The sequence below is a fragment of the Symphalangus syndactylus genome, chromosome 21, assembly GCF_028878055.3.
Source record: "Symphalangus syndactylus isolate Jambi chromosome 21, NHGRI_mSymSyn1-v2.1_pri, whole genome shotgun sequence".
Classification (NCBI taxonomy): domain Eukaryota; kingdom Metazoa; phylum Chordata; class Mammalia; order Primates; family Hylobatidae; genus Symphalangus; species Symphalangus syndactylus.
Genome location: NC_072443.2, coordinates 31934455 through 31949065, shown reverse-complemented (window position 1 = coordinate 31949065; position 14611 = coordinate 31934455). Strand labels below are relative to the sequence as shown.

At 36.9% G+C, this 14611-nt stretch overlaps 1 protein-coding gene across 8 annotated transcripts in view; it reads left to right on the top strand.

Moving 5' to 3' along the window:
• The window catches only part of CD47 (CD47 molecule), a 48070-nt gene that overhangs the window by 13056 nt on the left and 20403 nt on the right, over nucleotides 1-14611 (top strand). For all 8 annotated transcript variants that reach the window (XR_008653453.2, XR_008653452.2, XR_008653451.2 and 5 more), the window contains exon 3: nucleotides 6939-7028. Coding sequence is in view for 5 of the 8 variants with exons in the window: in XM_063630639.1 (XP_063486709.1) it covers nucleotides 6939-7028 (90 nt within the window). In the remaining 3 variants the exon portion in view is untranslated. The remainder of the gene's footprint in view (nucleotides 1-6938; nucleotides 7029-14611) is intronic.

Sequence of the window (14611 nt, the reverse complement as noted above, 5' to 3'; positions counted from 1 at the left end):
CAATGGTTTCCTCTTATGTGACAAAATATGAAAATCAGGAAGTTCACAATAGTGCAGTGTGTGTTAATGGTTCTCTCTCATTTTATCACGTGTATATTTGCATAACTACCTACACAATCAGGACATAGTCCTATCCATCATCACAAACATGTCCCTCATGCTTATTCTTACTAGTCATACCGCCACCTCCCACTGTCCCTAACCTGGCAAGCACCCATTTGTCCTCCATATCTATAATTTTGTCATTTCAACAATGCTATATAAATGGAATGATACAGGATGTGACCTTTTGAGAAGGGCTTTTTCACTCAGCACAATGCCCTTGAGATCTATCCAAGTTGTTGTATCTATCAATAGTCCTTTTTTTCCTTTTTTTTTTTTTTTGCTGAGTAGTAGTCCATAGTATGAATATATCACAGTTTGTTTAACCACTTACCTATAGTAGGACATTTTGGTTGTTTCCAAGTTTGGGCTGTTACAAATGAAACTGTTATGAACAATTGTGTGCAGGTTCTTGTGTAGACACAGTTTCCATTTCTCTGGGATAAATGCTCAGAAGTATGGTTACTGGGCTGTATGGTAAGTATATGCTTAGTTTTTAAAGAAACTGCCAGACTTTTCCGGAGTGGCTATTTCATTTTACATTTCCATCAACAATGTAAGAGTGATCTGGTTTCTCCACATCCTCACCTGTATCTGGTGCCACTATGTTGTAACCATTTTTAACTGAAAAAAACAACAAACAAACAAAAACCAGTTAAAAACTTATCTGCACAAAAAGGTTAAATGGGGCAGGACTCTTACTATGGAGTATAAGCTTATTTCTAATAAGAATACTTACTTGTTACGGACTTTGAGGATTTAGGCATTAGAAACCATTTTTACTAAGTTGTGATTTTTGCAAATACAGGCATAAATGAAAAACAGAATTTGCTCAATAGAGAAGTGAATTCTACTTAATAGAATGCAGATAATAGTGACCATTCTTTGTGCCTTTTTAAATTTTTTGGAGGACTAGGACTGAATACATGGAAACACTGTAAGATATAGTTTTACATACCTCTGTGCCTATGTATGGTATATAGTCCATTAGAAGGAGCACTGGACTTGAATTTAGAAAGCTGTTTTCTAGACTTCACTGTTTAATAGCTTAAGAAAAGTTGGATAAGAGACTCAACCTATCTGGCCCTCAAATTTTTCTTAGTACAATAAAGATGCCATCACCATCATGGAAATGTTTGAGATACAAATAATACCTCTCTTACTTAACAAAATTTTACTAAGTGCCTACCATGTGTCAGGCACCGTGCTAGGCGTCACGGATTCCGTGATGAATAAGACATTATTGCTGATTTCAAGGAAGTGGTTGCAGTACAAACATGAAGAGTGAAGTGACCTAACATTTATTTGCGCATGTGCCACATACTTTATGTAAGTCGTGCCCTGTTATCCTCTCAAGAACTCTAGGAGATAGATGGAGGTCTTACCATTTAACAAATAGGGAAGCAAAAGAGATTCAAGGTATTGTTCAAGGTCAGAGTAATAGCCAGGAATTAAACCTAGATCTCTTTGGCATCAAAACCCAGTATTTTTACCACCATAGTATGTGGTTCATGTGAAAACACCTTGTAAATAACTAGATACTGAATGCAAATAATAGTAATCATAAAATGTGTCATTAATATTTCTATTCTATTAGCAATACAAAATCTTGAAAACTTAAAGTTTATTTTTCTCTAAGCTATTAGAATTTTGTTTAGAAAGGTCAGTTCAAGTTCCGCAGAGTTGCCAATTCCATTATTATCAACAGGATATATGATCTGTTCATAATGAAGACATGAAGGCATTGCAAGATCTTTGTGTTAGTTTTTAGTGCTGCATAACAACTACAAATACAGCAGCTTAAAACAATACCCATTTTTTAGCTCAAAGTTTTGTAGGTGGCAAGCCTGGTCATGGCATGACTGGGTTCTCTGATCAAGGTCTTAAAAGACTAAAATCAAGGTGTTGCCCAGGGCATACTTTCATTTGGAGTTTGGGGTCTTGTTCTAGGCTGACATAATTGTGAGAATTCAATTCCTTGTGATTGTAAGACTGGGGTCCCTGTTTCTTTGCTAAGTATCCGCCAAGGAATTCTAGCAGCTCCCAGAGATTGCCCTCATTTCTTGCCCCATGGCCCCTTGCATATTTAAAGCCAGCAAAGGAGAATCTTCCTTTTGTTGAATCCCTCTCACATATTGAGTTTATTTTGCCAGGAAGAACCCAGACCCTTTTAAGAGACCACTTGATTAGGTCAGCTCTCTCTCCCTCAAAAATAATCTCTCTTTCTTAAAGTCAGCTGATTTGGGATCTCAATTACCTCAGCAAACTCCCTTTTGCTGGGTGATATAATCATGGAAATGAAATCCAATACATTCACAGTCCCAGTCTCCCACACACAAGGGGAGGGAATTATAAAAGATGCATGGCTAGGGCAGGGGTCTTGGGACCATTTTAGAATTCTGGGTTTGATTAAATAAATAATGGGACTGTAGCCTGGCAAGTCGACACATCAAAAAAGCCATCACAATCCTGAAACATCAAGTAAAAATTTGGTTTGCATTTTAGTATTGTAAATGTTACTGTGGGGTGTGTGTGTGTGTGTGTGTGTGTAACCTGGTGTTCCCTGTGTTTGTGGGGGTTTGAAGGAGACATTTTGTTGATAGGAATGGTGTCTTCACTTTTTTAGGTTGTCTCATTTTTGTACAGTGATAAGACAAATGAGGTCCTGGGTTTTAATAACGCTTAAGCTTGGAAGCAAAAATTAAACACTCATTCATAGACTACACCCTTGTAATATCACTTCTTTGCCTTTCTACTAGCAAGAAGTTCGTTTTCGTGGAAGCCATTCTGCCTGTCTAGGAATTGGAGGAGAGTGATAGACACAGTAGTCAGCCACAGCTTGGGTAGAATAAGGATGTGAATGTCCTTGGCTTATCTTTATTAATCTTTTGGTGGAAAAATATCTGACATTTTTCTTAGTCCATTTTAAGCTTAATTTATGTTCTTAGTGGCATAGAAATTCAGAGCTGAAAGAAGTATCATGTCTCACTCTCCCTTGGAGGAACAAGAGTTGACGTCATCTGACAATACCACCATAACAAATCAATAGCTTAATAGGCATATAAGTGGCTTTATATAAAACATTGTTTTTTTCCCCCAGCATCTCAATTGGTTCTTAAATATCTAATTCCATGATCCTCAAACTTTTCCCACTGTAACAAATTAGAGAGAGGAGGGACACGTTCATCAGTGACTGTAGTTCAAATCCAGCAGAAATGTGCAGCAGTGATTTCAAACTGAGAGAATCCTGGATGCCCTTCTCCATTGCGTGCCCCGTCCCCGCCCCCCAACACCAGGGAACAATTTAAAATCCTGGCACAATAATGAGAAGGGAGAGTGACAAACTGATAAGTTCCAGTTAAGAATCACTTAGGCCAGGTGTGGCAGCCCACGCCTGTAATACCAGCACTTTGGGAGGCTGAGGCAGGTGGATCACCTGAGGTCAGGAGATTGAGACCAGCCTGGCCAACATGATAAAACCCTGTCTCTACCAAAATTACAAAAATTAGCTGGGCATTGTGGCGCCTGCCTGTGATCCCAGCTACTTGGGAGGCTGAGACAGGAGAATTGCTTGAACCCGGGAGGTGGAGGTTGCAGTGAGCTGAGACCACACCACTGCACTCTAGCCTGGGCAACAGAATGAGACTCCATCTCAAAAAAAAAAAAAAAAAAAAAAAGAATCACTTAGACAGTATTTTTTGTTCTGTAATCTTCCTCTCTTTCTGTCATTGAAATGTCTCATATTTCTTATTTCACGTAGAATCTGGGAGTCATCAAGTAGTCATCTAGTCTATCTCATCATCTAATTTACGAATTATTTCTATCACACCCTAAGTAGCTGGCGATTCAGATTTTTTACTGAAAGCTTGACATGATGAGACATTATTACTTCCCAGAGGATCTTGGTCTGTTATCAGGTAATTTCAGTTCTTCCTTAAATCAAGCTAAAACTTGCTACTATTCTCACTCACTGGGAGGGCTATAGTATTTCTCTCAAGTTGATTCCTGTCTGTGATGAAAATCTCTGTTCTTTTAGCCATTGCTCATGGTTTCGGGATCCCCATTCTAGTCATCTTCCTTTGGAGCAATTCCCTGTTAGATCTTCAAATGTGATGAGTAAAACTGAGCTCAGGACTGCATTTGTTGGTCACACCCTTCTCCCTTCCAAATTACTGCTGCTGTAACTTTCTGACAGGTCCTGCTTCCCTGTAATCCATTCTCCATGTGGCTGCCAAAGAAGATTTGAAATAAGTCAGGTTGTTTTTCTTCCCTATTTAAAGCCTTCTAGCTGCTTGTCATTGCTCTTAGAATAAAATCCAAACTCTCCCAACAAGCTTTTAAGACTCTACATGGTCTTGCCCCAGCAAACTCTTCCCATCTGATCTCGTAACTGAATTCCAGTCACTGTGGCCATCCTTTGGTTTCTCAAAGTTGCCATTCCTTTGGCATCTCTTCCTCCCTGTCTTCACAATGTAGGCTCCTTCCCATCCTAGGCTTAGTTTCGTTCCTCTCCCTAGAGGCCTTTCCTTACTGCCTCAGCTTCTCCCACTCTGCACACTCAGGGTCCTCTGCATTGTTCACTGCTGGCCTTCAAGAGCCTAAAGGAGTTCCTCCCCATGGTGGGCTTTCAATAAATGTTTGTGGAATAAGTGAAAAATGAGTGGTCACACCAGGGTCGAATGCACCTCTTACTTTTGTTAATATATTCAAATTAATATTAATATATTAATATTCTATTAATATATCCTAAAATTTTTTTGTGTATAGGTGCAGAGACCAATGAAAGAACATTTCATTGTCAGCTCATCTTGACTATGAGATCAGATATTGGTTATATTTTGAAGGTAGAGTCAGCAGGATTTGCTGTTTAACTAGAGTGGGATGTGGGAGAAATCAAGGAGTCAGGTATAACTCCAAGGTTTTCAGCCTCAAGCAACTGAAGTTTATGGGGTCACCATGACTGAAATGAGGAAAATGGTCACCACGACTGAAATGAGGAAAATGAGAGGGGGAGTTTAGTGGGGGATGGGGTGATGAAAATATTAGGATTCATTGTGGAATATGAACAGTTAAGATAACTGAAGAGCCTGAATTCACCGTTCCTCAGTTTCTACAACTATAAGGAGGGATGAATAATTTCTCACATGACAATTGTGAGGATTTGAGGAGTTGAGGTACACAATTAAAAACAAAAGCACAGAGGAAATAAGGAAAAATACATCGATTAAGCATGGCTATTAGACCATACAGCTTTACCAAATCCATTGGGGATTAGATACAAAAATCCAAGCATGATCTCCAAAATTTTTTCCTGGTAGGGTTTTAGGCTATACTGAAATGACTTTTCTTTGGTATAAGAAGATATTCAGTTATACAGTTGGAAATTAAGGTATTGATTCAGAGTATCCAAAAACATCTCTCAGTAGAGATCCACAACCAAAGAAGCATAAAAAAAAATGTCTTCCGTTCACTCTCGAAACTGTCTTATGACCATTGCAACCTCCAACAGCAAACATGGAGTCTCTATTACATATAGAGCAAAATGCTAGATTCTGAAAAGCTAATATCTGTAAAATAGAGTTTATAATGTTGTTACATTCTGGGGATTGATGTAAGCATTTTACCAGGACTTATTATAGCATTATAAGCTTAACACAAGAAATATGTGGCTATCATTATGGAGTGAAAGGCTGGAAAATTCCTCACCTGCTGACCCGAGGGATAGTGCATGGTAGAATTCGAAAGAAGTGTTGATTTCAGAGGAATGCCAGTGCTTGCTTAGGGCAGTATTCAGAAGAACTCTTCCAACCACACAGCCCCTTGTACAGGCAAACTCCGGAATACTTTCAGTACATTTACTTGGCTTTATTGTTAGAGCAGAAATTTCACAGCTAAAATTATGATCTTAGGGGTTTATAAGATGCAATTAAACTTAATTTTTAAAAGTTCTCACAAATCTTATTTGAAGTCTTAATATCTTAATTTCCTTTATATAGGATATGTGGATATATTTTTATGATAAAAGTAACATGTGTCCCACTTAATAACAGCTTCATTAATATCCTAAAGCCACTCATCCTACTTTACGTATAAACAGTCCTTCTGAAGCCTAATTATGCGTGGATCATTGCAGACTGAGTTTCAGAAAAGACCAACCGGGCACATCTCTCTCCATTTTAACCATTTTAAAGAGAGTACCTAGTGGTGCATCTTCTTCGCTTAGGTTCCCTGAGTCTGTCTTTACAGGAATACTTCATTGTTACTTGAAGGTACATTCTTGGGACTTTACACACCCAGCCACTCAACACATGAATACATACTTATTTTAGTTAACTGAGTACTTGGTGAGTGCTAAGCTTTGTTTTAAGCCCTTTGCATGTATTTTATTAACTTTGTTAATAGTTACAACAGTCCTTCAAGATACAGGTACTGTGTTATACTGGTGTAACAGTTGAGGACACCAAAGAACAAAGAGGTGTTGACACGTGGTCACGGTTCCATAGAGTGTTAAGTTAGAGTTGGGTTCAAACCCTGGCAGTGTGGCCACAGAGCCTTGTTCTCAGCCACTGCACTGCACTACCCCCTCCCATGAAACATAAGAAAAATTTGAGAAATGCTTAAGTAAGTGTAGTTTATATTCACAAATAAAATTTACATAAGTACATTATGTGTAATTTGTTTTATGTATATGTGTGTATATATAAATACATGTAAAAATAAGGCCACAGTTTTAATTTTTTTCCATCTCCATAATAAAGCATGTATTATAGACCATTAGCAGAATTTAAAGTGTCATAGTAAATATTAATTGTGACTTTTGTTTTCTTCTTCCCCAGTTTCATGGTTTTCTCCAAATGAAAATATTCTCATTGTTATTTTCCCAATTTTTGCTATACTCCTGTTCTGGGGACAGTTTGGTATTAAAAGTAAGTATTATTTCTACTTTTCATTTATGTTTCAGTGATGATATAGTTATTTCTATGAGACATTATCAGTGAAATATTTAAAGTTGTACTAGGAAAAGTGCTATTATGATAAATATGAGTATGTAATTTGAATACTACTAGTCTCCTTGAAGTATATGTTGTCGCCCACATTTTGCTGCAGTTCACTTTTAATTCCTAAGCAGGTTGTTTTTACTTGGTGTTTTTTTAATCTCTTAAGAATGAATAGTAGGAATATTAGTACCAACACCTTAAAACTCATGTCACATTTTAATATTCACAGAACATCTACACACACATTATGTTATTAGGTAAACAGGTGGTGACAGCCTGCGTTAGTTTTAAGATAGGATGTTATACTTTAGAGCATTTAGATTCCCCTCTTTTTATTTTCCCAGTTTGATTTTCTCTGTGTACATGTGTGCACCCTTGGAAAAGTCCAGTCGGAACCATGTTTTGTCATCCTCTCCGTGCAGTTCTGCAGCCTCTAAAGAAGCAGCCACCAGAGAGTTATGTTCTTTGATCTTGCTTTCCTATAATAGTAACATAACCAGACTTCTGAGGGCAGATCTTGATGCTGCATTAGATTTAGCTTCAACAATATAGAATTGTCATTACTAGGCAAATAGGTAATATGCATTATAGTTAATGTTTAATCAAGCATATTTTCATATTTTGGTAAAGAAAATTTACAAAATGAAGTTCTGAGGTGACAGTCTAAACTTTTAAGCCTTTTAAATACAAGATTTATTCCTTCTTTCCTTGTAGCACCCTGAAGACCAGTAAACATTTATATAGGCAAGGAATAAATACTGCTTATTTAATTTATTCTGCAGCCTTTAAACACACAAAAGCTAGTAAACTATTGCAGTGGATTGCCCTGTTGTATATTTTGTGAATTTTGCTTTTACTCAGCAGTTTAAGCTGTCTATATCTATGGTGATGTATAAACATGGAAGGGAGATGACTGATTGATTATATGTTTTAAGCGCTTTTCTCAATATAGGGCATTCTGGAAATGCTTAGTGATTTCAGAAATGTTCTCAACTTTTGTCTGAAAGGAAAAAAGGGGGAAGAAAGGGGTGGCAGTGGCAATTGTCAAGACATTTTATAACTTTTACTTTCAAGATAGTGTCTAGACTTCTTTTGGAAATTTTCTTAGAATTTCTTAGTTTTTTATATCAAGAAAAGGACTGGTGTAGCATTAAGACCTATTCTGGCATCAATGATATTAGGGAAAGCTTTTAACCATATTGGCAGAGCCAGACTTTAAGGGCTAAGTCGTATGACTTGGGCAGGGAACAGCCTTTTTTAAAGACCATGAAATTATTTCACATAGTGCGATTTTTTGAGTTTGGCTTGATGGATGTTTGCTGATCCAGACGTTATCATTGGTGACATTATTTTTAGTGAAATGAACCAGGAGTAAGTTTGTTCACCGTTGGCTGTATTTTTACAAAATGAGCTTTACAATATTTTTTCTGACTTAAAAAAGTAATACATATCACTTTAGAACACCTCGTACAAAGTAGGGAGTTATTGAAAAAAAAAAAAAAAAACTCATCTGTAGTCCCCAAACCTAGAAATAAACTATTAGTGTATTCTAGTGAATTTCCTATTTCTCTTTCTTTTTCTATTCATTTTTGTTATCTTTTTTTTAAAAAAAGGTAACCATAAATGGACTTGTACAGCTTATATGCTTGTACATTCTGATTTTCCCCCGTGTCTTCAGAAATCTTGTTATAGCTGCCTGTGTTCTACTTTCGTGGATGCACTATAATTTACTTAACTCTCATCTTGATGGATTTTAAGGATGTTTCCAATTTTTTTTGATACTATGAAAATAACTCTGCTAAAGATATGAAGCCTGGAAATGGCAGAGATATTTTAAGACTCTAGATACATACTGCCAAAATGTTTTCCAGAAACGTTTGAATCAACTACTATTGCAGATGAGAATACCTGTCTTTCACCTCCGTTATAATTCTGATATTATAACTCTAAAATCTCTGCAAATTTGATGGGTGAAAAAGTATCTTATTGTAATTGTAATTTTTGTGTTAGTAAGGTGGAATGTTCTTCTGTATATTTTTTGTACTGGTCTTATTTTAAGGAACGTGCTTATAAACCTAAAGAAATATTTTGGTGGGAATTTTTTGTTTTGGCTCATCTTGAAACAGGTAGATGTGTGTGTATGTGCATGGAAGAGGTATGTCTATACATGATTCACCCAGCCTGTGCTCACATTTAAAGGTGTTGGTGATAATAGTAGCTAACCATTTGTGGAGCTCTTGCTCTGCATGACAGGTTCTGTGCAAAGTACTCTATATCTGAAAGGACATTTATTTCTCCCAGGAACTCTATGGGCATAGATACTGTTGTTATTCCCATTTTGTAGATAAGAAACAGGCACAGATAGATTAGGCAATTTGCTCTCAATCACCCAGCCATTTCCTGGTAGCACTGGGATTTGAACTAGTACTGTTTACCACTGCACTGTACTGCCTCCCTGTTTTGCATTTATTTTGAGGATTTTATTTCCATGAAGGGTGAACCTGTATCTAAGCACATAATACTGAGTAGCTAAAACTTATTAGGAGAGCAGAATGTTGACCTAATTTGTTTACTTATTCTGCAAATACCCAGTGACAGGGTGCCTACCGATTGCTGGGCACCGAGCTACATGCCTGAAATGTGGGTGTGATGTGCATATTGCCCTGGCTTTGTAGCACCCACATTTAAGTCACTGCAGCCAGGGAGACATGAATGTATGTGCATCCTGTGCCTTGTCACATCTTTGAGATAGTCATGGATCCAAATCTAACTGTTCCGTTAGTGCCTCTGTTGATGGCCTGAGCATTCCACCAAATAGAAATAGAAAGCACCTCTATTTTCCACCTGCTTAGATGTATAATTTTTAGAATCCCCTATGGCAAATCTCCTAAAGCACTCATAATAACTCAGACCCATGACTTTTATTTTATAGATTTCTAGTTCTGCTTAACTTTTCCTGATTACCATTTATGGTCTGTACTTGGCTACAGGGGATTTCTCTCAGTGGTTTTTCCAGCTCTGCATGTGAGTCTTTGTGGTCCAAGACAAACCTGGACCTTTACCAGGCTAAACTTTCAGTAAAGACAGCAGGTTATGCCCTCATTTGCTCACTCTGAGGAGAAAGAGTTTCTTTATACCAGAGCTGTGTCTTAAAAGATGTCTCAGGATGCCATTGGTCCTACTGAGGAAGAAGCCCGAGAAGACTCTTAAACTCCCAGAGCTCACCCGGGACTTGGTGAGCCTTGGACCATATTTCAAAGATAAAGGCCTCTTACAGGGAAATGTTCCTGAATACCATCATCTTTAGCTTAGCTGTAACTTAGGAACTTTTAAGCAGAATCTCTATGCTTAGCAAACAGCTCAGAGATCGCTAGAATCAAACACTAAGACTTAACTGATAGTATTGCATTTCAGACGCTTTGTTTGTGTTCTGAAAACTGCACCAACTCAGTTTGCCACTCTACTGACAATTAAGTTCCTGGCTGATTTTCAGGATTCTTCTTTCTCACTCTTTGATATCATTTTAAGTGCTGTCCACCTAGTCCTCCAGTTCCTGCAGGATTAAGGTCCAACTGTTTGTAAAGAACTGGATAACATTTTGAAATTCTTTGAGATAGGCCTATCTGTTCTTTCTTTGCCTTTGTAACTTTGTCTTATGCAGGCAATACTGGCTTCGCACAAAACTGCAAGACCATAAACATGACCATGTAAGCTGAAACTCTGTAAAACAATCTTCATGATGAATGGGAAAAACTATTATTGTATTGTTCCATGACCTTAAAAATTTTTTTTTGTTAAAACCTTAAAAACTCTGTTATTATCAATAACAACGGCATTGGGAAATGAAAAATAGTAAAGCTAGTATTTAGTATGTGGTAAATTAAATCATTAGAAACATCGAGAATGAAAGTGTGTTATCAAGAGCAGTTTGAACAACACTTGTGTGTTCTTCTTGCATGACTTTGGATACAGAGCAAGCATCTTCTCTATGGCTTGGTGAATTGTCATCCCCCTTTCTAAGTTTGGATCAGTTTCTACCGTTTTATCCTTTGCACTCTCAATGTCATGAAAGAATTCCTTTAATGTTTTCGAATGTTTAAAGTTTATTTTATTGCCAGTCACTTCCTCTGGGACATCTTTATTCTTTTTGTTACATCCTCCTCACTTTCCTCATTTATATCAGTAAGTCCACCTTCGCTGAGTTCTTCTGGCTTCGTCTCTAGAGTTTCTTGCATTGCAGTAATGTCAACATTCCCACAATCAGCTATTTCTTCTCTTACTCCATTTATGGTCTATTCAAATTTCACTCCTAGCATTTGTCAGTTTTTATTTCTTTACTCTTTCATCTTTCTTGCCTAGTTTCCTCTTTTGATTTATCCATTATAAAATGTCACATGGGTTTATCACTGGGAAACAAGGAGGTAACAAAACTCCATACTTTGCTATCTGTGCATGACCTAAATATCAGATGTACAGTGACTAGTCACCAACAGTCTTCAAAAGAAGTGACATGATTGATCACTGATCATGATGGGGCATCTGCTATTTACATAGTTAGTTTTGAACTGAAGAAATAGCAGTATAGTTGTACTTTATGCAGTTACTCAGTTAATATATTGTGGTAATTGAAATTTGGACTGTTTGTGAGGGATTTATTTGATTAAACCATGGTAACTGGAATTCATATCAGAATAGTGCAAAGTGAGGACTGCTGTAATTGATTCCAAACTCAAAACTGTGTATTCTAGGCATCTTTAATTTTTTTTTTCAACTTTCCCCTCCCTGCTCAAAATTACTCCAGAGATTTTGGTTACGGCTCAGATGTCTTTGAGTAGATGTTCCTGTAGAAATCATTGTTAGAAAAGTCAAGGAAAAAAGTTCTCATTACACTACCTTGAGATCCTACTACATCCTTGAGTTTTGACTTGAGGACAGCTTAATAATGAAAGTAATTTGGCCATGAAAGCATATTTAAAATAAGTAATGGAACAGGAAATTTCTTCATAGATTAGAAAAATTATTCTGAAAAAGTGAAGACATATCCTGTCTTGGACTAGGAAATTTCCATCCAAGAAAGTAAAATATACAATAAATATTATCAAAAAGGATCATTCTGTGACCTGGTTGATGGCCCCTGATAATAAGACTTTGTTATTAAGTTTACTGTGACTTCTTTTTTATTTTTTTGAGATGGAGTCTCGCTCTCTCGCCCAGGCTGGAGTGCAGTGGCGTGATCTTAGCTCACTGCAACCTCCGCCTCCCAGGTTCAAGCGATTCTTCTGTCGCTACAGGCTACTGGTGCACACCACCATGCCTGGGTAATTTTTGTATTTTTAGTAGAGACGGGGTTTCACCATATTGGCCAGCTGGTCTCGAACTCCTGACCTCGTGATCCGTCTGCCTCGGCCTCCCAAAGTGCTGGGATTACAGGCATGAGCCACCGTGCCTGGCCCCTTACTGTGAATTCTATTCAATAATCTTGAACTCCCAGTGCTTTCCCTTGGTCCTGTCCATATAATGATCACATTCTGTTATTAAATAATGTGATTAAGTGTTGATTTTATTGTAGGAGGAATTGAACAAATCTATAGCTCAGCATTTTACTCTTTTGTAGAAATCCCTTGAGCCTTTCCAAATCCAGACATCACAACTTTCTCCATACACTCTAAAATTGTGAAATCCACAAGGCAGGGAAAGTTGATAATGAAAAAAAGGAAGTTTGGTCTGTTGGACATCCTCTTCTTTCATCTTTTATGTTCAAAGTACTTGATGCACAAAGCCTGGACTCTTTTATCTCTGTCCTATAGACTGATGTCTAGTCAGTATTCATTGTGACAAAATTGTTTCATCAGAGCAAGTTGGATAGTGTATGGAGTTTATTATAAAATTATTTAACTTGCCTTCTGTAAGTAACCAGTTTATAATTGGTATTAATGTTCATTTTTTTCCAGTACCAGTTTCAGAAGCTTTCATTTGTGTATGCATGTGTGTGTTAAATAAGTGTATTAGATATTTGAAAAATAGTAATTTAAATTTAAACAATTTAAAAAATGAAATTGTAATTTTATGTGTAAAGGTGTCAGATGTGCTTTATTCTGCACTGAAAACAATATTCATTTACAGCTCAACAGATACCAAAAATATTCTAAAATTACTTTCCTAGAGTTATCAGAAAACAGCACTATAAGAATGAAATCAAACCCGTCTTTCTTTATGATTTATTCTTAGTCTGATACACATCAGCCTGGTAAGCCTTCCTGTCTCTCTACTTAACTTACCAATCACTCCAAATGTCATGTCTTTGGGCAGGCATTAAATTCTTGGGTTTTGGGTTTTGTTCGATGGACTGCAGTCTGTGTGAGCCTATATGGGTGTGTCAAATCCAGTCTTTGGGGTGTCATGGAAACTTAATATGATAGACTTGATTTTATCTCCAAGTTGACTTGGTAATTTCATTAGATTTTATCAGTCACAACCTGCATTTTATCTTGTATGTGCTGTCTATCAGTCACAAAATCAGAAAACCTTCTTGTCCATTCATAACATTAGCTGTTTTTTCAGGTGGCTAGAGGGACATGTCATTGCTTCATCTGCATGAATTCAAAAGATTAAATGCATAAAGGAATTTTCTTAGACTAGAGTAGGCCTTCACCATCTCTTTAACTGGGAAAGAAGTTTTGGGAGTAACATACTCATCACTCACACCCCCCTCCCCTCAAACACACACGCTCACCCATTGGAATGTAAGGGCCTTGAGGCAGGCCTTGTGTTTGCTTTTTGTGTTCACTGTCAGCATTTAGAATAGTGATAGTCATATAGATTGATAGTGCTCAATCAATTATTGTCAAATAAAGTAATCTTCTACTTGTTCCTTGATTTAGACTAGCAAAAGGGGCTGGTACATTGTAGGTATACAGTAAATATTTGTAGAACAAATGAATGAACCAACCCAACAGATTTCTGAGAAGCAGCCTGCTTTTGGTTACTAATTATTTTATAGAACATATAAAATAAAATTTTAGAATGCCTAATTTGTTCACAAAAATGTTATATTGTCTCCCCGGATACTTGGTATTCCTGTGTCAGGCTGAGCACTAAGGTTATAAATTTTTTGTTAAGCATGTAATTACTATTATTTCTCATGTACTTTATTTTGTGTATTGATTTCAGTAGTTGTAGCTGAGGGGAATCCTTAAGAGCACGCAGATTTCAAAAATTATATAGATTGCCTTGCCAAGCATTCTGAAAATCATACTAGAAAATTTGATAAGAGCCTGCTGTTAAGAACGCAAGTTATTTTTATCTTAATGCTAAGTGGAGAATTACTTGAATTTATTTTTTGTTGCATTTAATGTTTTGATACATTCAATAAATAAGGATAAATCCACTTACTAAAGGACAAGAAAAGATCAATAAGAGATCCTTGAGGTTATTGGGTTCTATGGCGTCTATTGTATCAAATTCCTTGCCCTTTTGCTATACTGAGAAATTTGACAACTGGGCTAGCAACA